The 24,769-nt window shown below is 39.8% G+C and overlaps 3 protein-coding genes and 2 pseudogenes across 3 annotated transcripts; 4 read left to right on the plus strand and 1 right to left on the minus strand.

The window, feature by feature from the left end:
• Positions 1-420: 420 nt before the first annotated feature.
• LOC145225078 (uncharacterized) lies at positions 421-4,638 on the minus strand. Its single transcript, XM_080091717.1, has 4 exons — positions 3,922-4,638; positions 3,388-3,511; positions 2,785-3,031; positions 421-2,336 (listed from the first exon to the last, which is right to left on the minus strand). Exons 2-4 carry the CDS (start codon positions 3,490-3,492, stop codon positions 1,840-1,842), a joined length of 849 nt encoding a protein of 282 aa, XP_079947843.1. The 5' UTR covers positions 3,493-3,511; positions 3,922-4,638; the 3' UTR covers positions 421-1,839.
• Positions 4,639-11,063: 6,425 nt separating this feature from the next.
• LOC145222503 (uncharacterized) lies at positions 11,064-13,260 on the plus strand (annotated as a pseudogene).
• Positions 13,261-14,262: 1,002 nt separating this feature from the next.
• On the plus strand, positions 14,263-15,274 carry LOC145222318 (uncharacterized). Its single transcript, XM_080088414.1, has one exon. The coding sequence runs from the start codon at positions 14,465-14,467 to the stop codon at positions 15,272-15,274; it is 810 nt and encodes a 269-aa protein (XP_079944540.1). The 5' UTR covers positions 14,263-14,464.
• Positions 15,275-20,511: 5,237 nt separating this feature from the next.
• Positions 20,512-23,093, plus strand: LOC145222315 (uncharacterized; annotated as a pseudogene).
• A 319-nt stretch (positions 23,094-23,412) lies between these two features.
• LOC145222319 (uncharacterized) lies at positions 23,413-24,624 on the plus strand. The gene has a single exon (XM_080088415.1). The coding sequence runs from the start codon at positions 23,422-23,424 to the stop codon at positions 24,052-24,054; it is 633 nt and encodes a 210-aa protein (XP_079944541.1). The 5' UTR covers positions 23,413-23,421; the 3' UTR covers positions 24,055-24,624.
• Positions 24,625-24,769: the final 145 nt, after the last annotated feature.

Genomic DNA, 24,769 nt, shown 5'->3' on the forward strand with positions numbered 1-24,769 from the left:
ACTATATACATTGTGATAAACTGGTTAACATTTATCAAGCCGAAATGTTTATTGTGTAATCTTACTTTATTATATCTAAAAAATGAAATTGTCAATGACATTATTTCAGTGGACAAGTGGTCTATGACGTAAAACGGGTTTAGAACCCCTGGTTTCAAACGTGTTTTGTTTCTAAATGCATTTTTTTGTGTCTTCGCGGCCGCTGTATGGTGCACACCTGGTCTTGGAGCTGTAAAAACGAAACACTGTTTTCATCACGGATATAGCATGATTTTTATCACGACATTCCTTATTTTGCTGGTGGTCTTAGAGATTGCGACCTTTTTGGCTGTGTACAAATGTTTTGTTTAACAGTTTTGAACTTTTCAGTCTCTGTTTTTGACACAAACATTAAACCATGCTGTAAAACGACCGTACCGGTAATGTCAAACAAAGGTTTATTTTTAACTCACTTTTGCGAAAACATTGCAACGACTAAACATAAAACAAAAACTTTGAAAACTGATTTTTTTGTAAAAACGAATCTTAATTCAAAAGCAAAATACCTACTCTTGGTACTTAAACTTGCAATTTTCAACATTCGTTTGCTATTCGGTTTATTTGCACTGAACACAAACGAAGTAAGATTTTGCTAAATGCGCCCGAAAAATATTTATTTAAAACACTGCAAGCCTGCCAAAAACGACTTATTGAACTTAAATTAAAACGGCCGACTTTCATCGTGTCATTATTTCGCAGCAGGTATAGTTTAAAAGCGGTTTACATTCAATATATTATGTTACTTTGGAATTACATCTGCCAAAAGTATTTTGCGGTTCAATTGCTTTCGCAGAAATGCATTGATTAGAATAGACTACATGCAAAGTTAATGCAAAAACGTGTTTACAAAACAAGTGAAAGGGGATTAAAGTACGGATTTAAAACACACCATATGCCGGTTAGTACTGCGGTACATTTTATGCCAGCGGTTCTCAACCTTTCGTAGACCGTGGCCCCCTAAAAGTAGCGTTTGGACCTCGTGGCCCCCTTCAAGTAACCCTGTAGGACCTGTGGCCCCCTTCAAAAATGTAAATGGCAAATTCATGTTGGAATTCGGTACAAATTTCGGCTTTAAACAGATCGAATAGAGTAAACAAGAATCCGTAATCGTGAAAACCTCAATATAGACAAATAGTATGTGAAATAGTCGATTAAATTAGGGAATAATGTTAAAAAGGAAATGGATTTTAGTGGGTGTTTCTGGTGCCAAAAATACACGAAATAGCAATTCTGTAGAAAATGTGGTTGCGCAAAAAAAAAACGAATCGATAAAAGTACAATTTGGGCCAAACACATATAGTACGTATGAACATGCGTTTTTTTTGCATTTATAACGAGGTCATCACTTGGGCTATTGGTCGAACATAAGATGGTATAACTACATGACTATGTCTAAATCTACCAGCTGTGAAAGTTTCGTCCAAATACATTAAACATGTTACAAGCCCTAACTACTGTAGGCTACTATTATATTTTAAAGTAACTAACCAAAGTTTTGACTGTAACATTTCGCATCATAAATCAGCTGATTGTTGTATCTAGAAAAAGCGAGCCACGTTGTCTGGAAAATATTGGTGTTTTGTTCAGCTTACGTAAAAGTGGTTTTGGAGTGTCATAATTGAGTTCGCCTGCTTAGACATCACACGGTTCAGTTGAAATTCACCGAAAAGGATTTTAAGTTCTGGGCCGAACCTTTTGAGGTGCGTTCGGTGCATCACCAAAGAAGACCGTTTTGAAGGTAGTAACGGTGGAAAACGCCGCTCTAAGTGGGCATAAGAGCGCAAAAAACATGAAACATTCTCAGATAGCACTTTCAGAACTAGACCGAGACTCTCCCGTTTTACTTTCTTCTTCTTCGTTGTGGCTTCGTATGCACGCAAAGCACCTTAATTTTACGGCGTAAAAAACACACATGCAAAGGTGGCTAAAAGCAGGGGCAGGCACCAGCATAATAGCCGTAATCATCCAAGCCTTTAGCGGCGAGTTTTCATAATCAATCACTGCATAGACCGACGATCGCGTACCGGTAAAATGCAAAGCAGCAATTATAATAGCATAGAGCAGCGAAAACGCACAAGTGTAAATGAAATGCCAGAAATTAACTGGTATTCGGTTAAAAATCAATTCCAGCATCATAATAACCAGATTGATGATGTGAATGCTGATGCTGCAGAAATCGAAAAGTACTTCGTCGCTGAAAAACGGATACATTGCGGATACTAGAAGCGCCGAGTCAAAACTAACGATGTAAAGAACCCAAGTAAGCCAGTGGTACCAACTCAGATAAAATTTCCGCCCTATAAAAGGGAATAAAACAGCAATTTTTTACTCAATAGTTGCTGAAAAACGCCGCAAATATGTTACAAAAAAAATCAGGTATATATATTTTCAACCAAAAATGTTTAACCAAAAAAACATTGGTCTGATTTAAATGGCATCGGTTGAGATTTCAAAATAGTTTGTTTTTCTAATCAACATTTTTGTTTACATGGGCACGCGTGTCACGCGATGTGTTTATTCATTTTAAGCTAAGTGCCGTACGAGTTTATACTCAACATTTATTATCACTAAAAACTTAGCCTACAAGAAGAATATGTATTCTTTGTAATTACTATTAAAAATACCCGGCACACACAAAAATGATGGCACGCGAATCATTTTGACAAAAAGTAAATTGCCACGCAGGGTGCTACAGGTTGCCTACCCCTGCAGTAGGCTGACAAAAGTTCCAGAAGTAAAACTCACGGTTTATGTCAATATCATCAGTAACAGCCAGTTCATGAAACTTGGTCTTTTCTCTCCTACGGTGTAGAAACGAACACATGGTGGCAGCAAGGAGGTACAGCCAGACCACAAGCTGATGTAAGTGAGAAAGGTACGTAAAAAAGAAGGGACGCTCCTCTGATTGGATCAAACTTAGAACCAGGACGACAGACCAATAGGTGAACAATAACAGTCTTGAGCAAGCAAAAGCAGCGTGAGGTATTGACCACTACAAGAAAACAAAGAAATTTTGAAACGTTTTCCTTTTTAAAACATTTGATCTCTGTATAGAGGCTTTTAAGGCATAAAATATATGCAGTGCACTAAAACATTCGCATATAGTGTTGTACTAATACCAATTACTTAACACTGTATTTCAGATATAATTGTTTGTTAACAAAGCACGAAAAACCATCAATCTTTTAGTTAAGGGGGATGACATTTAGCGATGCTTGCAAAATAAAAAGTTTGGATCAAACACGGATACGTTTGTTCCGTAGCAGCCTAACGCCGCTTTCCACGCCTACTATTTAACAGATATATACAAATAGAACGAGAAAGTGCCTTTTGACTGTTGATACTTACAGAAGAATGACTAAAGCATTGCGGGCTTGCTTGGTACCTTTGGCTACACTGAAATATCCTTTTGAGGTCATTCGAAGGTGCCTTATTTGCAAGTAAAACACTCATTGCGAAATATATACAAAATCTGAAAGGCAAGGAAAAAGCGTAAATTTGAATACAAGCAGGCTAAAAACTGTATGAAACGGCTTTGCCAAAGCGCAGCTATTTCCGATTTTGTGACATCTTTGTTTAACTGGCTGTAAAAGATCACTGTATCACGCTTGCACAAGTCTCCATGTTAAAACCGGTTTACCATTAGGTACAGTAAGCAAAGAAGGAAACATTATACAGCCGAACTTTCATTATTGTCCAACGACCACCAAGTCAATACTTTTCAGTTGATACTGCGTCGTCTCATATGAATGAAAATACAACAACACAATAAGAACTTCAGCTTTCAGATAGGCTTTGTTCATTAACCATCCACTTTTCTATCACAAGCCGCCACTGTTTGAGCCACCAAAGCTTTGTGCTTCGGGCCTCTAAGGAACTTACTTTGACCTTGTTTGTACACGGTTTCTAAACCATCTTTAATGACAAGCCATGGACCGAAGTCATTAGCTATCCGTTCAGTTCATATGTTACAAAAGTTGCTGTGAAATGTCAAAAGAGGTTATTTGCGTCCAAAACACACATTTTTTTTAATTGATCAGTTTGGGGTACTGAATTTTCGGGCGGTTTTTAAGCTTACTACTGAATAATCTATATGTCGCAATCCTATACCGCTGCCCATTGTGTCTCTTATTTGCATTTGAAGCTATTGGCTTATTGCTGCAATTAAATATACTATGAAGTGACAGCCTCTGATTTGTTAAGTTGCCCACTGAAATGTTTATTCTGTGGGTGTCCGACCCAAAAAACACTACTGTATTGACTACTGCTGTCAAGTCACTAACCAATTGCCACTGCAAAACGTGCCAATGGTCCCACAACGTTAGAACAATACATATGACACGCGGGATGAAACAACACTGCCGTTACTCAACATTCATGGCAAACAGATGGTATAAGCATGATATTGTACTGGCTGTGTTAGTTTAACCTCTGCATTTTACATTATCGGTGTGGGTAGTGCCATTTCCGTAAAAAAATATGTGGTAAAGCTGACACATATACAGTGCATTGAGTATGCTTGCTTGCTCTAGTCCAGGGGTGGGGAACCTGCGGCCTAAAGGCCGCATGCGGCCTTTTTGGGCACTAGGTGCGGCCTTCGATGTCAAAATACAATTTAGGATGTTAATAATACACACTGCACCGGGCGCTAAAAACTAGACATGAACCTATTTTTTTGCCTTTATTCCACATTACTATTTGATTGGTTTTAGGGCAGCTGTTTTCAAACTAGAGACAAGTGGTTGCGTACTGGTACACAAAGCGATTTCCGTAGGTCTGCCAAGAGACCCAGTTCTACAATCTTGCATGTGTTGTAAAGAACAATTGTTTGCGCATAATCGAATGGCTTAAACTCGTCTGTGATGTCACAAGCTGCTCGTAGATTAATATTGGTAAACAAGCGAGTTTCTACATTAATAAAATCCCGAATGTTGTAGTGAGGGTGGAAATGTAGTGAGGAATTTTATTTAGCTTGAACCGCAAGTTCAATAGCACATCGACCAGTCTGTAAGTCAAAAAGTTTGAACACACTGTCCTTGGCCTGGTCAATAGTCTGTGCGGCTTAAACGAGTGTCGATAAACCGTTTGGCGGCCTTCACAAACAAAAAGGTTCCCCACCCCTGATCTAGTCTATAGCATTGAGTTAACTGGTAACTTGATTTACTGTTTTTTCGCTGTTGTATTCTGTTTGTTTGGGTTACTGGTACTGACAAAGGCCCTGGTTTCTACCAACAAGTCGTAAACGCGGTATCGAAAAACGATTTAAAATCCGACTAAACTGTTTGGTTTATATTCTTCCTGCACAGACAGAAAAACCACAAAAGACTGGTAATTACTGGATACACATATGCCTGCAGTTACCACGATACTACACATACATTATAAATGCAGTGCATGCTGAGAAAATCCCTACGTGTTAACTGACTGTACATCTGCCACAAATTTCCTAAACAACATGGCTTTAGAATTTAGATACAACCATTGGTATTAGGCTGCCATATTCTCACAATTATGTTGGCTTTAGAAAAAAACACGCATCAAGACAATAGCCGTCGTTACCGCATGATTTCGGATAGTTTCCTGTATTGAAATACATGCTACCACCAAACGAACTTGATTTGGATTGGTGCTGGCTGTACTATATGCACCATGATTCAACTGATTAGAAAGTAGAAAAAAGTCTGACCGATTAAAACTGTTTTGTTTTGAAGATACCTCACATACTAATGAGCCACACCGTTCCTGTGATGTTAAGCTTGTCTATTTTGAAGTACTTGCTGACCCTTCAAACCAACAGCTCAACGACAAACCATGGACAACAGTAATTGTAGCTTATTGTTTGCAACATGAGCTGACTGCTGACAATGTCTTGGCTAATGTCACCCTTAAAAGCAATTTCGGCATGTGCAAACACATAAAACAACCTGTTTCCGCGTAAACTGCAACGTCACCCTCTGGTAAAGTTTACCAAGCTAAAACATCTGATATTTACTAGTGCTAGACTCAGCAACGCAAGGTTTTTATTACATGTTGAAACAAGACCTGTTTTATTCACTAAAAGTTGTCAGTTCATCGACTCGTTTATTGTTTGTCAGTTACGTAACTGTTCGCTTTGTTACATAACACTGGCACTTTCACAGACGCATCAGTCTGGAGTCATTAAAATTTCAAATGTTAACGAATACCTACTGCATTTGCAGTTGAACTGCATGTTTGTCAACCAACGCCCAGCGGTCGGTCAAAACAATTTTTGCTGTTGGTGAAGCGGTGGCCTAAACTTTTTTCCCGCATTTACCGCTTAAAGTTACTCAAGCGTGTCGTTGTAGTTTTGATCGGCAGAAGAACGCGCTGGGTTGAATTCGACGGGTAAAAGAGAAAAAGGGACAAAATGCTGAAATTCGAGCTCAACTATCGTAAACGTTTTCTCACAGGTGACTGGGCAACAACCCAATCGCGGATTTAAGCAAATGGATAAACATGGGTAACCGTGGTGGTTGCTCGTTGACTGACTCCAGGTCTGAAAACGTTTTCTACAGTGTTGTAAGTTCAGTTGGGTTTGGGGTTAAGGTTTCAATACAACAGACTTGATTTGGGCCTTATACCACACATTGGTCTACTGGTGCCGCTATTTCACCGACTGTCGACCCTAATTCTTCCTTTTTGAGGAATTCGGCCGGGTTTCGCACTTGTAGTTTGGGATTAGAGCTTCAAACCAACTTGCAACTTTTATTCACTACACCAGTGCTCTTCAACCGGTGTGCACGGTGCACCCTAGGGTGCACCAAAATATGCATGGGGTGCACCGGTACGAACAGGTATACAAGAGTGCATCACAAACTTTTAATGAACCATTAATATTTGACTATCAGGATATTACAAAAAAGATGTAGGCTAGGTTTCAACTGGTATAAATGAACCTCTGTATTTTTTTAAAATGTTGATGTCTAACACTTTCAGTGCGATTGACGTTATCTACGTCAAACGACGTTTTGCGCGGAGTGCGGTTTTTTTTTAGTTTTTTTTTTCATATCGCTTTTTACCTCAGTTTACCTTTTAAGTAAACAGGGTGCATAAGTTCGTCACAACAACTTTAAGGGCTCACCTCACCAAAAAAGGTTGAAGAGCACTGCACTACACCTTTCGTGGGTAAATTTATAATTTCTAAGGTTTACAAAATCAAAATAAAGTTATTGCGTTATTATGTTAATGATACACCAAAGTTTAACACAAAAAAAGACATGAATTCATGCGTTGAATGAATATTTTATTCATGTAACCATGCTTGTTGCAATGCTACTCTTAACTATGTAAAGTTACATTTAAAGCCGGTAAACGGCCTAATTTCCTTTTTCGACGTGTTCTGTTTGTGACTAGGTGAGTGTTGTCTTTAAAGGCCCTTGTAATCACAAAGCGACATCGCTTCGCCCTGCTCTCCTCCTAAAGGCAAACTTGACTAAAGACTTAAAGAAACCATTAGGCTACCTTACGAAACTCTTCAATTGTATATAGGATGCATAGCTGTAAGGCTGGCCCCGACTCAAACACAAATGTACAGGCTCAATAAAGATTTAACTTAAACTTAACCAGATACGAACAAGCCAGCATATTAGTGTAAGCAGCAACTTGTGTCATTCTTGCCAACTGTCGAAATGTTATCTTTATTAATTTACCGGCTTGTTGGTTTTTGGTTGGGACTTTTAAAACCGTGAATTGTGTACCTAACTTAGGCCTATATTAGTTTGAGCCAGTGTAGCCTACTATCTGTGATTGATCAAAGACATAGGTTGTCCCTATGTCCAGCCGTTCCCCAAAAAAATTTTTGTTCCAAATTGCTTCTTGCTTGCTTGAAATGACCTAAAAAAAGTTGTTTGTAATTTTTTCGCTAAAAATTTAATAAAAGTTCGGGCAGAAATTGAAAGTGCTCCTTTCTAACAAAATTTCAACCGCAAAAAAATGCTAAATGCTTTTCAGTTTTATTACCTTTACCTAACAACATCCCAGACTTTAGTTTTAAGTTGCTACGTTCACTAGGCGGCGATAAAGAGTCTAGGTAAAACAAATCCGCTAAACAAGCATCGTAAAAACTGACCCAGAGTACGTAAGCCGAGTTGTCCATTTTGGGTGTAGGTAGGTGCCACCAAAGTCTCTCTATCAAACACAAGTTGTCGCACGAGAATTCATGGAGCATGAAATGGGGCGACTTTGCACGCTTTTAACAAAGCAAAGGATATGGGTTTTGGTGTTTTTTTCAATAACCTGCTTTAACGCCCAAATATTTTTTATTTCTAAAGTGCCTTGCTGACAAGAAAATTTGAATGTGACGTAAAAATGACGTCATTGGTTGCTAGGCAAATCTTTGCAGGAAATTTGAATGTGACGTAAAAGTGACGTCATTGGTTGCACGCGCAATCTTTGCAGGAAAGCTCTTTTATTGGCACTAGTTTGGCGAAAATGTTCGTTTGCTAGCAAAGTTGTGAAAATATTGTTTTAAAAAACTAATCTTGATGATAAAATGCAGTAAATATGAATAATCCCGACAGGTTTAAGCAATAAAAATGTTGTCTGCACAGATATTTAAAAAAATTGAAAAGTGTTAACCAAAGCAGTTTGAATTGTCAAAATTATACTTTTTAAACTCTTTGTATTTTTATCTCCTTGAAAAAGGAAAGTGCAAACCTATGAAAAGTAACAATACGTTTAACAGTTCTATGATAAGATAACTCAGTGTGCACATAAACTTGCAGCTTAAAATAGTAAAAAACTAAAAAAAGTGGCCAGTTAAGTTCACCTTCATAATGAAGAAACTGTTGGATGATTGGGCTTTAAAATGATCAAGGCATTGATTTTTAAGTATCGTTACCAATAAAGAAACATCTTCAGCCTTTCATCATACCAAACGTGGATAGATGGCACCTGGCTTACAATACCAACAGGGAAGACAAAGAAAGGGAAACATAAATGCCAGTGTTTTATTTTGTATTTTCTGATTTTATAAATTTGACTAAAACAGCTGACACAATTATTGACATGAAAAATGATGCATAACATGACAAAAAAGCAAAATACATTTTTTTCAATTGGTTAATGTATTTTTTCTGACATTTAGTACACTGACACTGGATGCTTTGGACTTTATGTAACTACTGTGTTTCCGTTTATGAAGCTACCAACAGCCATATCATACAATGCTGTGTTCTTGCTAAAGTTGTGACTTTTTCGATTTTATGAAAACAGCTTTTTTGTAAAAAAAAAACAAGGTTTGAAAATTGCAGATAATTCTTACATGTTAATTTATGTCCTTAATAGAATCACTTAGAAAATTTTATTCATGATATCCTCATATAACATGTATTATGAGAACTGGGAAGTATCAGCTGAGACTAAAATAAGCTAACAAAAATGCCATTATGGAAATCTTTTCACAAAACAAATCTTTGCTTTCATGCTGTCCATGTGGATAAGTTGAAGAATCTTTTCCAATTTTGTTTTCTACTGGTTGTTGCATGTAACAATTTTAGTTGTATTTGTTCATACTGTCTTTTTTTCAAAAAGGGATTTGCTGTTGTGTTTCACATGGTTATTCTTGTAATAAACATGAGATTGATGCAAAAAATATATTTATGACTGAAAAGTGTCAAATAAATGATAAAAAAATCAAAAGCAGAGTAAAAGATTGTACCATACCTTATAACAGGGGTGGCCAAACTTTTTTACCAGAGGGCCAAATTTGCAACTGTCTTGCCACTGGAGGGCCGGATTAAATGAGATTTACGTAAAATTTGTCGTATGGTTGGCAGACTGTTCTAAAAATAACGCTGCAAGGGCATTTATTCTAAAAATAACAACGCTTGCCACAAGATTCTGCTAGTAGCAGCCAGCGCTGTTGCACTGCTTGTTCACAGTGGTAAATATGGTGCTTGGGAAAAAAACAGGCAAGGTGTTTGGCGGGCCGGATGAAACAGGACTGTGGGCCGGATGCGGCCCGCGGGCCGTAGTTTGGCCACCACTGCCTTATAAGGTACTGTCAAAAGCTTTTAATATCAAAATACATATGTAAAGAATGGCGTCACTATTACGTCATCACTTTTCTGACGTTGGAGGAACATAGTCAAACTATTTGTTCCAATTTTAAATGAATATACATGACAATCTTTTAAACTTTTGGGATTTAATATTATAAGTTAAGCGTAGTTATACTTTCATTCAAATTTTGGCAGAATTTGCAAAATTAAACACTGCAAAGGTATCCAAATTAATCATTTTATTAATCGGCTCCATCAGGCCCAATGCAAAATCGCGCTAATTTCGCCCCATTCTCATCCCCATGATCCGAAACACTGCAATCCAGTTCGTGCGACAACTTGTGTTTTCTATGGATTTTGGGTGCCACAAATTAACTTGTTCAGTACATTGCAACCTAGACATCTTATGACGTAACAATGCATCTGATAGGTTCTATCATCACGCCATGTCACGCCTTGTGTTTGAACTAGAGTAACCTGTGGTTTGGGTGCTGTGGTGTGCGTTTTTAAGCGAGGTCATTCTATTGTGGAGAGAATACAGAAAACAGCTCGACAGTTCTTGGTGTGCCAAAAGACGGTAAATACTTTAACACCAAAAACTAGCGGCACTGGAGTCCGGTTTACTTTAGGTCAAATCACAAATAGTTTATGATACTTTATAATTGCTGTTTAAACCACCAGAATGCAACTGTTGCTGTAGTGTAGTGGAAGAAACAACGCCTCATGCGCATAATTTTTGGGTTCGAATCCCGTTTAATTTTTATCTTTTTTTGCAGACTTGTAGAAATGCCGGCGGTTAGGGCTATTAGGGTCAGGTGAAGGTTTAAAATTATAAATAACGTTAAAAACAAGCATTTCCAAACATTTGACCTGACGTTACCTTCTTGACCTAAAGTAAACCGGATTTCAGTGCCGCTAGTGTTTGGTGTTAAAGTATCTACCCCAATTAGACAGCGTCAACACAATTAGCAACAGTTGGGATATCTGACCCGACCAGTCTGCGACAATTGGGGGTTTGTTCCGGGATTAGTTTTCAGTGTTGTTGTCTTACCTGGTAGTGAACCAAGAAAGAGATGGAAAAGATTGTAGAAGTCGGAAAACAGCTGGGTTTGGCTGGCGCCGATTTAGCAAAGTTTATTAACGAGCAACAGGCGTTTGAACGAGAAGAGCGCTGTTTGGCTAGAGAAGCTGAAGTTAAGCGAATACAGGCTGAGGCCGAAGCTGAGGAGCGACGCCGCGCAGCCGAGGAAAGGCGAATACAGGCTGAGGCCGAAGCTAAGGAGAGACGTATCGAGGCAGAGGCCCAAGACAGAGCGCACCAGTTGGAGTTAAAGCGTTTGGAGCTGCAAATGGCTGAGATCGGCGGAGCTCAACGTGAAGCGTCAGCGGGCAAAGCGAAAGCACCCAAGTTGCCTGCGTTCGTAGATGGCAAAGATGAACTGGACAGTTATCTGTTGCGTTTTGCTGGTACCTGTAAATGGGAGAGATCCGAATGGGCGAGCGCGCTTAGTGCCTTGCTAACGGGTCGAGCATTGGATGTCTACTCAAGGCTTTCTGATGATGACGCAGTCGATTATGACCAACTCAAACAAGCGCTACTCAGCAGGTATGATTTGAACGAAGAAGGATATCGATGTAAATTTCGAAATTCTAAACCGGAAAAAGGAGAAAGTCCTTCTCAGTTCGCAGTGCGGCTGCAAAACTATCTGCAGAAGTGGGTAAAGTTGTCAGGATTGTTGTTCGAATGGAAAGATGTAAGTTCGCTTCTGGTGAAGGAGCAATTCCTTAAGTCTTGCCCGAAGGAGCTATCCACTTATCTAAAGGAACAGGCGCCGAAAACTTAGACGGTTTGACCAGTATTGCTGAGCAGTTTTTGGCAGCACACAATCGAGAGATGGCCCACGACATGTGTCCTGATGCACGAGAGTTTTGTGCTGTCTGCAAGCAAACAGGACATGCTACTAAGAGTTGTCCCAAGCGTAAATTTGAGGTCAGAACTCCAAGAAAATGTTTTATTTGTGACAAGGTGGGACACATGGCTAAAGATTGCAACTCACGTGCGGTCCCACCGGTGAGGATGTCCAGCTCGGCAGCATGTTTGACGAAGAGGGTCGAACAGCTTAAAAACGAGTCCAATCTGCCATTGCGTGAAGGCATGGTAAACAACCAGACAGTCACTGTGTTGAGAGACACAGGTTGCACGGGTGTTCTGGTTGACAGAAAATTCGTCCATGATGACCAAGTCTCGGACAGGCCAGGTATTCTTAGTTTAGCCGACGGTTCTGCTGTATCGACCGAGGTAGTGAAAATAGAGGTTGATACACCGTTTTATACGGGACAGGTTGAAGCGCTATGTCTGCAAAATCCTTTGCATGATCTATGAATTGGAAATATTAGTGGCACCCGAACAGCCGAAGATCCGGATCCATTATGGGAAGAAGCTAATGCAGTTTCGACAAGATTACAAAAGAAGGCTTCAAAGACCAGAATGAAGCCACTAATGATAACTCCAAGTGAGGCATGGCCAGTAACGGATAAACCGGAGTTTGAAAAGACCCAGAAGGAAGACCAAACACTTCAGAGGTTAAAAGAGGTGACTGATGAAGTAGTCAAGGGGTGTCAGATCACCAGATTCGTGGAGGAAGATGGTCTCTTGTACAGGAAGTTCTTACACCCAAAGTATAACCAAGGAGAATGACTAAAACAACTTGTTGTGCCATGTAAACTCAGAGAAAAAGTCCTGAAGGTGGCGCACGATTCCATGATGGGCGGACATCTGGGCATTAAAAAGACTCTTGACAGGATCTGGGGGAATTTCTTTTGGTCTGGCATACGGGATGACGTGAAACGTTTTTGTCGATCCTGTGACATTTGTCAGCGTACTGTCGACAAAGGGAGTGTGATGAATGTCCCATTGCAGTCAATGCCGGTGATGGACGTCCCGTTTAAAAGAGTAGCTGTCGATTTAATTGGTCCAATCCACCCTCCGAGTGATCAAGGGCATAGATACATACTTACTTTGGTGGATTATGCAACAAGATATCCAGAAGCAACCGCGTTGAAGAATATAGAGGCAGAAACCGTAGCTGAGGCGTTGGGAAGCTTTCCCGGTGAGCTACGCCAGCAAGAAATTGAAAAAAGCAGAAGAGGCATATTCTACGATCGAAAAAGAGTGTCTTGCCATTGTCTGGGCAATTAAGAAGTACAAGATTTACTTGTACGGGTCAGAGTTTACTCTGCAAACGGATCATCAGCCACTCACTTACCTGTGTAGCGCTACTCTTACTTCTGCGCCTAAGGTTCAGGACGCTGCTCTAACGGCTAGCCGGTAAAACCAATAACTAGACCGCGCGCTACTCTTAATTCTTTCGCAAAACAGTAACAAAATATGCAATATATCCTTGGTTCTTATTACAAAAGCGGAGTAAAATATGCACGGTTCTCGACAACACAATCGGGCTAACGTAGCACTTAAAAACACGATGTAAAAACGGACAAATAGATAAAAGATCTCACAAGCCAAGAAGCACGTTCTACCAAGGCAGACCAACCAAGTCTGCCCGATCACATTTTCACAGCCCTCACGTTAGGGAGCCAACCACGAGGAAAAAAACAGCAGTTATTCTTGGGGCAAATTAAGCAAAGTCCCGAGGATGTTTGTAATTAGGGACACGCGCAGGAATGCCAAGGCAACAAGGACGGTTGCGTCCGAAACGCAAAAATGGAAAACAATAAAAATAAAAGATAACATACAGTGACGAAGCAACAAACAAAGTTAGTGTTGTAGCGGTTACAACACTATTGTGTAATGTTTATGAAAACGATTGCATGTTATTTCGCAATAACGTTTCACACCACGAAATGGAAAAGTTTACCCTCATTTCTGCATAGACTAATGTTTATATTTCCGTTTCTATGGTAGTCATAAGTTATTTTCAGCCATTTTTCGGGTTCCAGAAAGATCTAACAGTAAACATAGTGTTTGTTCCATTGTGACACATGTTTCCGTCGATATTTGCAATGTTTCAGCAGTTGTGTTTCGTATTAGAGCGCGTCGTTTCCACCCTGTGAAAAAGCATATGGTGTTCACCAAAAGGCGCTATGGCACTATAAATTACATGGCTACCTTAAAATAAATAATATAAATAAATTGAGAAAAAGAATTCGTACACCGGAATTCTTTTTCAAGGTTTCACATTGTTATATAAGCGTAGACTTTGATGTTTTCGCCGTTCTATTTGTGCCTTCTATTTGTGGGTTCTATTTGTGGATGCTAAATGTGGTTTTTATCTCACTGCTGTGTTTAGCTGGCCAAGAGCTAATCAACGATATTCGTTTAAGGCAAATAATCAAGAATACAGAGTGTTAATCAACTCTGTGTGTGCCTAATATTTGAGACAGTGATGAATCGTGCGAATTTGAGAGGCTCATTCCGACATAGAAACATCAGGTTCGCAAGACTCTTTAACTATTCCAGACAGTACAGACAATCCAGAAATCGTGAGGAGGACGAAGAACAATTAAATCGTGTCCGCGATCACTCATTGCGACTTTCTACTGAAGCTAAGCGTGAGATAAATCGTTTAACTGTGGTTCAGAACGCAGTTCCAACCTTTGTCTGGAATTCTAACCATAGAGAGTTTGATTTGAAGTTCAAGCCTTGTTCTTTGGAGGAAGAGATCTCTTTAGTCGAATTCACAAGTGACCGAGATCAATATCTGGCTGAAGGTCTACGACGACGTTTGCAAGAGATAAGGTGTGAAATCTTCCAAGGTTTAATTGCAAGCACAGATTTTGAACAGGCTAGTTTCGGCAACAATCCAGACGAAATAAGTAAAGCTGTGAGACTCTATCAACGGGTTAATCGTGAGCAACTTGAGTGGATCACGCTAACGCACGCCGCACCTGCAAGGCCATTGTGGTTGCGTCCTAACGGAGAAGAATCTTGTGTTATCAATCTATCCATTCCCTTGAGACACCATACCTGCCGCCCAACAGGCTCTAAGGAGGCTGGTGTTTCAAACTGGTACCCCTATCCCAGAGGTTCGAACTTGCCAAGCTCGTTTCCCGAGCAAGCCGACGTTTTGGTCATCTACAAAGCTGTTGAGTCATCGTGGGAATCAGACGACGAAGTGCCACAGCATCTGGAATACCTGGTACAATCCATTCACATCTACGCATTCGCGTCATCAGATTTCATAACCCTTGCTTAAGTAAGTGTGTTCATCATTTTCTGCACTTGAATCCTAACGATTTTCAGACATATTAAACGTTGTGTGATAAAATTGATTTTGATTGAAGCTTTGTTCAAGCAATAATTTTTGTGCATATACATTCATTCTAATTTAATTATAAATCTTCAAGTAAAGGAATTTGTGTCAAGTTAACAATCAAATAGTGCATGCAATACAGCCTGTGTGTTTTCTGATTACATTTAATTTCACGTTTCACAAGAGCGGCTTTGTCTAAGCCGGAAACGTTTTTCTGTTCTGCAATACTAACATTTGTTGCTCTTATATATATATATATTGGTTTGGTCTGGTTTCAACCGTTTCTATAGGGTCTCAAACGTTTTCCCACACTAAGTTAAAAACACAACATTCACACTGTCAAAAATAGTTCGCTCAGTCACGCTAGGTCAGGGTTCAAAGGCCAAATCAAAGGGCAAATCTACGCCTACACATAAAAAGTCAGCCCACGTGTACAATACTAGAAGCAAATCTAATATGGCAACTGCCAGTAACTCTGATGAATCTGCCAGTATCTTTGAAGCAAGTCAACAACAACAGCTGTCAGGAAATGACTTAACTAGTGACGACATAGCACCAACACAGTCTGACCGTGCATCTCAGAATTTAAGCGGACCAGCATTATGCGGTTCTGCAAAATTTGTTGTTCCAGTTACTAATATGTCTACTAACATTCTACACCAAGAATTAGACACAATGCGTATGTCTGTGTTGAAAATCCCACCATTATGGTCTCATAAAAAAGATATTAAAACTTACTTCAAGGTTTTAGATAACTTCTTTGACACAAACAAGGTCATAGATGATAACGCACGCTTTTCGCTGTTGATAACCAGTTTCAATGACAAACAGACAGACAAGTTTCGTTCTGCAAAGTGGTGGAAAATCCTCTTGGATCCAGTTAATGAATGATATAACTTTCGACCCCAACAATGAATCAGCCTTTGAGTTGCTACAAAAATTATTATCTGTTTGTCCCAGAAAAGTGTCAGATGACCCAACCATAAAAGAACTAGTGGAAAACACATTCTTAAATCTACTTCCCACTCATGTCAGACCGCTAATAAGAGCTACGAAATTTGACACTCTTATGGACATGGCAAAATACTATGACCGTTATGTTGCCGGCGATTTCAGCGATAATAAGCCAACACAAGATGGAAAAAACTCTGAAGTAACACAACTTTCAGCAAAATTAGATGAAGTCTTAACACATATGTCCAGGGGACAGCAACCTTTCCGTCAGCAACGCTACTCAAACCAGCGATTTCAAAATGACAATAGACGACCAAATTTTCAACAAAACAATCAATTTCCACCGCGTTTTCAAGGAAATTATAGCCGTCAAAACTATTACAACCAGCAGCAATTCCAGCGAAACCAACAATTCAATCAACCGCGTTTCTGGGGACCCCCTAAACAGCAGCAAAGGCCAGAATACATTCCAACAGACACTCGTCCACAGCATGAAAGAAACCCTCAATTCACTCAAGCGAACCAGGAATACCGCCCTGGACGTCAAAATCCTAATCCGCCAAACCTTTGCTACATACATGAACGCTACAAGGACAAAGCTTTCAAATGTTATGGTCCTCCATGCCCAAAATATCATGAAGGGTTACAGATTGCAATACCAAGACAAACTCTGAATGCTATTCAAACAATAGACAAGAACTTACCTCGTGTCAAAGATGTGCTTTCTAATACGGAGTTTTTGATTGACAGCGGCAGCGCAGGAAGCTTTATCCCAGCCAAAGCAGGTCTGAAACCACAAAAGGAGATGAGCAAATATACTACAGTATCTGGTCAGCCTATACAGTGTTTTGGAAAGTCATTACAGACGGTCGATATTGGTTTTGGTCCTGTTGAAGTAGAATTTGATCAAGTTGAAATCTCCTATCCTATTTTAGGTTTTGACTTTTTACAGGCACAAAATCTAAGTTTGAATCCACAAGGCGGGTTTTTGAAATGCAACACTACTGGAAAGCAAGTTAGCATAAGCCCAAAAGACAACCATTTGCTGCTTCAAGCCCCAGTCCTGCACAACAAAAAATATACTGACCTGTTAGCGAAATTTCCCGAGATAACTGCTGTCCCAAATTACCACCGTGAGCCCAAGCATCCGATAGTGGTCAGAATTCCGCTTCACAGGATGCCAGCAGTACAAAAAGCTAGGCGAGTCCGCCCGGAATATTTTGATCGCATGAAGAAGCAACTTGAAGATATGTGTAGAAGAAACATTCTCAGACGTGCTCATTCTCAATTTGGCATGCCCATCCATTTAGTGGCTAAGAAAGGCACAGATGATTTGCGAATTGTCTCAGATGCCCGTGTTTTGAACAGCTGCACGGAAAAGACAAACTATCCAATGCCGCGCCTAAGTCAATCATTTATTGCTCTACATGGATGCAAAATATTCAGTAAAGTCGATTTGAAGGAAGCTTTTTATCAGATAAAAATCGCGGAGGAACATCAACCCAGAACAGCAATTCGGACCCCCGTTGGTTGTTTTGTGTACCAGAGGTTACCGATGGGTTTAGTGAATAGCGCGAGTTTCATGTCCCAATTGCTTGATATGGCTCTGGAAGGCTTAACTAATGTGACTGGATACGTTGACGATTTATTAATTTACTCAAAGAATGAGGAAGAACATTTAGAGCATCTTAGACAGGTTTTCCAGCGCCTCAGTGATTTTGGCTTGTACATAAACCCTGCGAAATGCCAATTTGGCCGTGCGCAGATAACTTTCCTGGGCCACCTCATAGCGCCAACTGGGATCAGACCTATCCCATCAAAGGTACAAGCTATCACGGATTTTCCAAGACCAACTACAGTTAAACAAGTCCGTCGCTTTTGTGGAATGATAAACTTTTATGCGGCACATTTACCTAACATATCAAGCGTGCTAGCTCCCATATATGACCTATTAAAAGGCAACAGACGGAACAATAGCAGAGTCAATTGGCCACCAGAGGCACAAAAAGCATTTGAACGAGCAAAAGAACTTCTTATCCAACAAACTGAATTAGCTTTTCCAAACGCAAAAGCACAACTTTCTCTCACCACAGATGCTTCGGATGTGGCCATGGGTGCAGTGTTGCATCAATCTTTTGAAGGAAAGGTACAACCTTTGGCTTTCTTTTCGAAAACGTTCTCAAAAACTGAAAGAAAATACAGTACATTCGATCGGGAGCTCACGGCGATAGTAATGTCACTCAAACATTTCAGGCACTACTTAGAAGGATGCAATTTCAAGATTTACACCGACCATCGCCCCTTATGTTCTGCTATAGTAACAGGAAGGGATATCGCTAACAGACGACAAGCTCGTGCTCTTGCTTTCATTTCGGAGTTTACTTCTGACATTGAATATTTGCCAGGCGCTAAAAATACAGTAGCTGATTGCTTATCAAGGTCGAGCATTAATGCCATTTACCACCATGCAAACAAGCTAGACTATGAGACGATAGCTAAGGCTCAGGCCAATGACAGTGACTTGCAAGCCTTTTGCAATTCTGCTGAACATTCTTCAAACTTAAAATTACACAACTTACCAAACAGCAACCTCAAACTTATTTGTGATGAGAGCATTCCGGGATCACCTCGCCCTCTTCTTCCGCCAGGTTACAGGAAGCTCGCCTATGACTTGATCCACAACTTGAGCCATCCTGGAGTAAAACCAACAGTCAAATTAGTGGCTAAACGGTTTGTCTGGCCGGGATTAAAACGCGATGTAGTCACGTGGTCACGTTCATGCCAGGTTTGCCAGCGTACTAAAGTAATTCGTCATGTGAAGACGCCCTTTCAACGTTATCCTCCCGTAAGTCAGAAAGGCCAGCACATTAACATTGATCTAATTGGAAAGTTGAATGATTCTAACGGCCATTGTCACATTTTGGTCATGGTTGACCGGTTCACAAGACATATTGTGGCTGTACCATTAAAAGATGCTAAAACTTCTACCATAATAAATGCGTTTCTATACAATTACGTGAGTGTTTATGGGACGCCTTCCTATCTATCATCAGACAGAGGCTCCTCGTTTACTAATGAGGAATGGCAACAGGCCATGAACTTCTTGAATATTCAACATTTCACTACGTCAGCTTATTGCGCCAACGCGAACGGCGCAGTCGAACGAAAGAACAGAAACATAAAACGTGCTTTACGCAGCCTAGCAGAAAAAGGTGATTGGTACTACGCCCTACCTTTAGCCGTCTTGGCATTAAACGCAACACACAATGACGACTTGGGGGCATCCAGCTCCGAAATCATGTGGGGACAACAAATGAGATTACCTGGAACTTGTATAAATCCACCGGATCCATCTAGTGCCTCTCCTTCGGGTGAATTTCTGCGAGCACAAAGAAGATATTTCAACCAATTCAAGTATACACCAACACGGCTCCTTCACAACCAAGAGACTTTTATGGACCCGCGACTATACAGTTGCAGCCATGTGTTCATGCGAACAGATGCTAGAAGAGCTCCTTTAGATGGGGCTTATACCGGCCCTTTTGAGGTTTTGCAACGCAGAGCTAAATACTATACAATAATGCGTCACGGCAAACCTTACGTTGTTTCTTTAAATCGTTTGAAACCTGCAGAGCGTTTACTTGATTTTGTTCCAGATTTTTTAGAATCGCCAGATTCTCTAGCTCAGCCACTAACAAGCTGCACTAATGCGACTAATGAGCAACAGCAGTTAGATAACAATAACCCAACTTCTTTAGAGACAGAAGAACAGACAGACCAACCACTCACCGAAAATGAGACGATCTCCCACTCCAGCCCGGAACAAGAAACGCCCTCCTGCCCCTTTGATCTCCCGCAACCGCTTACAGTTGACAACATCTCTCCAGTCTATGACAATCAAACTACAGCAACGGAAATCAGCCAACCGAATCTCGATTTGGCACAATCTCACGACGAAATCAGTCATCCAGAACCCGATTTGGCAGAATCTAACGATGAAAGCAGTCATCCAGAACTCGACTTGGCAGAACCACAAAGCGAAATCACTCATCCAGAACGAGACTTCCAAACCGCAGACCAGCTACCTGAGCAATCAGAGGAAAGTCAGACAGACACAATTGTTGAAGTCTTACCCAATGAAGCCCAAGCAGCCCCAGCTCGCCCAAGAAGGAATACACAGCGCCCAAGCAGATATAACGACTACCTTATTGAATCTGATTAGTCTCCTACGATTCAACAAATTGTACATATGTATATACATCTTATTTTCAGTTGTGCATTGCGTAAACCCGTCCCTACTCTACAATATGAATGTATGTTCCCATCAACAAACCATCAACAAGTCTACAAAAAGATATTTCGAGCAACAAGCTCCAACTATTTTCAAGTCTACAAAAAGATATTTCGAGCAACAAGCTCCAACTATTTTCAAGTCTACAAAAAGATATTTCGAGCAACAAGCTCCAACTATTTTCAAGTCTACAAAAAGACATTTCGAGCAACATGCTCCAACTATTTACAATTCTACGAATTATGAGCTAAGAGCTCCAACTACTTACAAGTCTACAAAAAAGACATTTCGAGCAACATGCTCCAACTATTTACAAGTCTACAAACGATATTTTTGAGTCCTACATTTACGACTCAGCCTAAACATGAAGAAGACAGCTGTCAGACATCTTATACTTTCAATGCCAATCTACACAAATAACGGCATTACTGGCTGGGGCCAGCGCGCATATTTCCCCAGATATTATCCTACCTGATGGGAAAGCCCACAGCAGCGATAACGCACGGCGACATACTCTTAGAGACCGCTTGTACCACATCAAAAATGCGTTTGTTGCGAAGTCTGCGAATAAAGAATAGCAATTACTTTGCTACAAGGCCTCTTTTCGAAAAAGTTCATACTGGCCATGTGAACATCGACGAAAAGACCTACCAACTTTATAACCAGAGTAATGTTTTCCCAGACCTAGTTTACAAGGAAACATTTCGGGCCAACCGAATGTTCACTTTCAAAGTTCATAATACTTATTACTTATTCGTCAATTATACTCTTGCAAGAGTCGAAACCAATATCCAACTACTTTCTCCTATTATCAAGATGATAAATGAATCTTTTCAATCTTATGATTTCGTTGAAGCGGCCCAGCTTCTCAAATATATACCTAGCGAAAATCGCGCATTATCGGACGTTCTAGCCGTCCTCTGAAGCACTCAACTAAACAACGAACGAATGAATGTTTTCTTCGACTCACAAACTAACCTTTCCACAGAAGGGGGAATTGATGACAAGGTTCTACCGCAAAATCTTCTCAAGTCAGCTTTCATCACCCTTTTATCTTCTGTGACCAGTCCTGCTGCAAATGCATTCCTCTCCTTCCTCGTTATCCAAGCTTTGTTCTGGGGAATAGCCTTGTCCCTGTTAACATTAAAGCATCTTTTTCAACGTATTCAACCTATAGCAAGACCAAAAATCAACCAGGCAGTTGCAGAATTACAACGCCGCTGGAATTTACGTCATCAACAACAAAACATCGATGACGACACGAATGGTCAGTCTCAGGAAGCCATTAACACAGAACCAGAAGCCTGAAATACTGTTCCCAGACTAGTTGCTGAGCGAACAGCATATGTTACACTATACTATTAAACATTTCACACATTCAGCTAAGCCTGAACGTAATATTACTCTAGCCGTTTGACTGATCATACCACAACACATTAACTTTAACGTTTCACGTTTGTCATTCTGCTAGAATAGTCAACCAAAATTTTGCTTAGGGAAACCAATATATATATCTAATCCGTGAATATTACTAACCTTGTTTCTGCATGACAATTTCTTTTTGCATATATAAGTATTTCCTTGTTTTCGCCTTTCTCATTCAAGTGCAGAAACCCTTATTGTGTCTCCACTACAAAAATATATAATCAATGCTTGTATATAAGGCTAAAAACTCAAAATTCGAAACCGGTGGAGATTTCAATAACACACATTACTTGTTGTATGAATTTGCATTGTATTTTTCCGCCCATTCCTTTTTAACAATAGTGTAAAAGCAATATATTTATACAAGAATCGCATATACTTATAAAAAAAAAAAAAAAAATATATATATATATATATATATATACATATATATCATAGCTATCAAACCGCATTATAATCGATAAAACATTCTTGTGTGCAATTTTATCAAATTATGTTTCGCCAGTCTATACTTATACATTATATTCTCTGTTTCCACCCTTGTTTTGACGACGTTTATTATTTTCCTTACGATATTTATTCTAAGAGCCGAAGAGTCATACCCTTATTGACAAGATATATAATTGTTATGTTCATTTTTCGTCTTTAATTGTGCATATTTTTCCCAACGTATAAATCCCCACGTAACAGCACCTACCGCCATCTATTGACCAATCTCTCTCGTCGCGTGTCGCTAACGACCATTAATATTGATAAAATGTGTTTTTCATTCAAACACATTGTGCACCCTTTTTGGGGGGGAGCTTTTTGTAGCGGTTACAACACTATTGTGTAATGTTTATGAAAACGATTGCATGTTATTTCGCAATAACGTTTCACACCACGAAATGGAAAAGTTTACCCTCATTTCTGCATAGACTAATGTTTATATTTCCGTTTCTATGGTAGTCATAAGTTATTTTCAGCCATTTTTCGGGTTCCAGAAAGATCTAACAGTAAACATAGTGTTTGTTCCATTGTGACACATGTTTCCGTCGATATTTGCAATGTTTCAGCAGTTGTGTTTCGTATTAGAGCGCGTCGTTTCCACCCTGTGAAAAAGCATATGGTGTTCACCAAAAGGCGCTATGGCACTATAAATTACATGGCTACCTTAAAATAAATAATATAAATAAATTGAGAAAAAGAATTCGTACACCGGCCAAGGTTTCACATTGTTATATAAGCGTAGACTTTGATGTTTTCGCCGTTCTATTTGTGCCTTCTATTTGTGGGTTCTATTTGTGGATGCTAAATGTGGTTTTTATCTCACTGCTGTGTTTAGCTGGCCAAGAGCTAATCAACGATATTCGTTTAAGGCAAATAATCAAGAATACAGAGTGTTAATCAACTCTGTGTGTGCCTAATATTTGAGACAGTGATGAATCGTGCGAATTTGAGAGGCTCATTCCGACATAGAAACATCAGGTTCGCAAGACTCTTTAACTATTCCAGACAGTACAGACAATCCAGAAATCGTGAGGAGGACGAAGAACAATTAAATCGTGTCCGCGATCACTCATTGCGACTTTCTACTGAAGCTAAGCGTGAGATAAATCGTTTAACTGTGGTTCAGAACGCAGTTCCAACCTTTGTCTGGAATTCTAACCATAGAGAGTTTGATTTGAAGTTCAAGCCTTGTTCTTTGGAGGAAGAGATCTCTTTAGTCGAATTCACAAGTGACCGAGATCAATATCTGGCTGAAGGTCTACGACGACGTTTGCAAGAGATAAGGTGTGAAATCTTCCAAGGTTTAATTGCAAGCACAGATTTTGAACAGGCTAGTTTCGGCAACAATCCAGACGAAATAAGTAAAGCTGTGAGACTCTATCAACGGGTTAATCGTGAGCAACTTGAGTGGATCACGCTAACGCACGCCGCACCTGCAAGGCCATTGTGGTTGCGTCCTAACGGAGAAGAATCTTGTGTTATCAATCTATCCATTCCCTTGAGACACCATACCTGCCGCCCAACAGGCTCTAAGGAGGCTGGTGTTTCAGTGTTAACACAGTGAAGAAATAACTAAATAAACAAAGGTGATAATATTAGCAACACATGGAAATAAGTATCATATGGTGAAATTGCTGTGCAATAGACAAATAAATAATATTATGGGAAACGAACAACATATTGTGACAAAAGAACAAACGAAACGAGTGACAAAACAGTGCAATAAAGAAATTGATAATATTATTCGTAACACCTGTCGTCGGCAAAATTCGCAAATGACCGTGTTATGCGTTGGGCAATATATTTGCAAAGTTTTCGTATGAACGTATCAAAGGCATTGATAATGTGGGAGCAGATTACATGAGTCGGCTCAAATAAATGTGACTGTGTGTTTTCATGTTCGTTCTTTATGTCAATTTGTGTGTGTTAAAAAGGGGGTATTGCCACAAATTAACTTGTTCAGTACATTGCAACCTAGACATCTTATGACGTAACAATGCATCTGATAGGTTTTATCGTCACGCCATGTCATGCCTTGTGTTTGAACTAGAGTAACCTGTGTTTTGGGTGCTGTGGTGTGCGTTTTTAAGCGAGGTCATTCTATTGTGGAGAGAATACAGAAAACAGCTCGACAGTTCTTGGTGTGCCAATAGACAGCGTCAACACAATTAGAAACAGTTGGGATATCTCGTTGTAAAATCGGTTAAAACCACCAGAATCAATAGCACTACTGAAGGTTATAATGTCATTTCAGCACGTGAGAGTCACGTTTACTTGTC

This window comes from Phallusia mammillata, chromosome 4 (genome assembly GCF_965637545.1).
Source record: "Phallusia mammillata chromosome 4, kaPhaMamm4.hap1.1, whole genome shotgun sequence".
Lineage (NCBI taxonomy): Eukaryota > Metazoa > Chordata > Ascidiacea > Phlebobranchia > Ascidiidae > Phallusia > Phallusia mammillata.

Excerpts from the sequence above, each read along its gene's own strand:
- LOC145222318 (XM_080088414.1), top strand. The coding sequence starts at position 14,465 with ATGAATCGTGCGAATTTGAGAGGCTCATTCCGACATAGAAACATCAGG.
- LOC145225078 (XM_080091717.1), bottom strand. The coding sequence starts at position 3,492 with ATGAGTGTTTTACTTGCAAATAAGGCACCTTCGAATGACCTCAAAAGG. Across the intron at positions 3,032-3,387 it reads AATGCTTTAGTCATTCTTCT|TGGTCAATACCTCACGCTGC; the intron begins GTAAGTATCAAC and ends GTTTTCTTGTAG. Across the intron at positions 2,337-2,784 it reads TGATGATATTGACATAAACC|GGCGGAAATTTTATCTGAGT; the intron begins GTGAGTTTTACT and ends TCCCTTTTATAG.
- LOC145222319 (XM_080088415.1), top strand. The coding sequence starts at position 23,422 with ATGAATCGTGCGAATTTGAGAGGCTCATTCCGACATAGAAACATCAGG.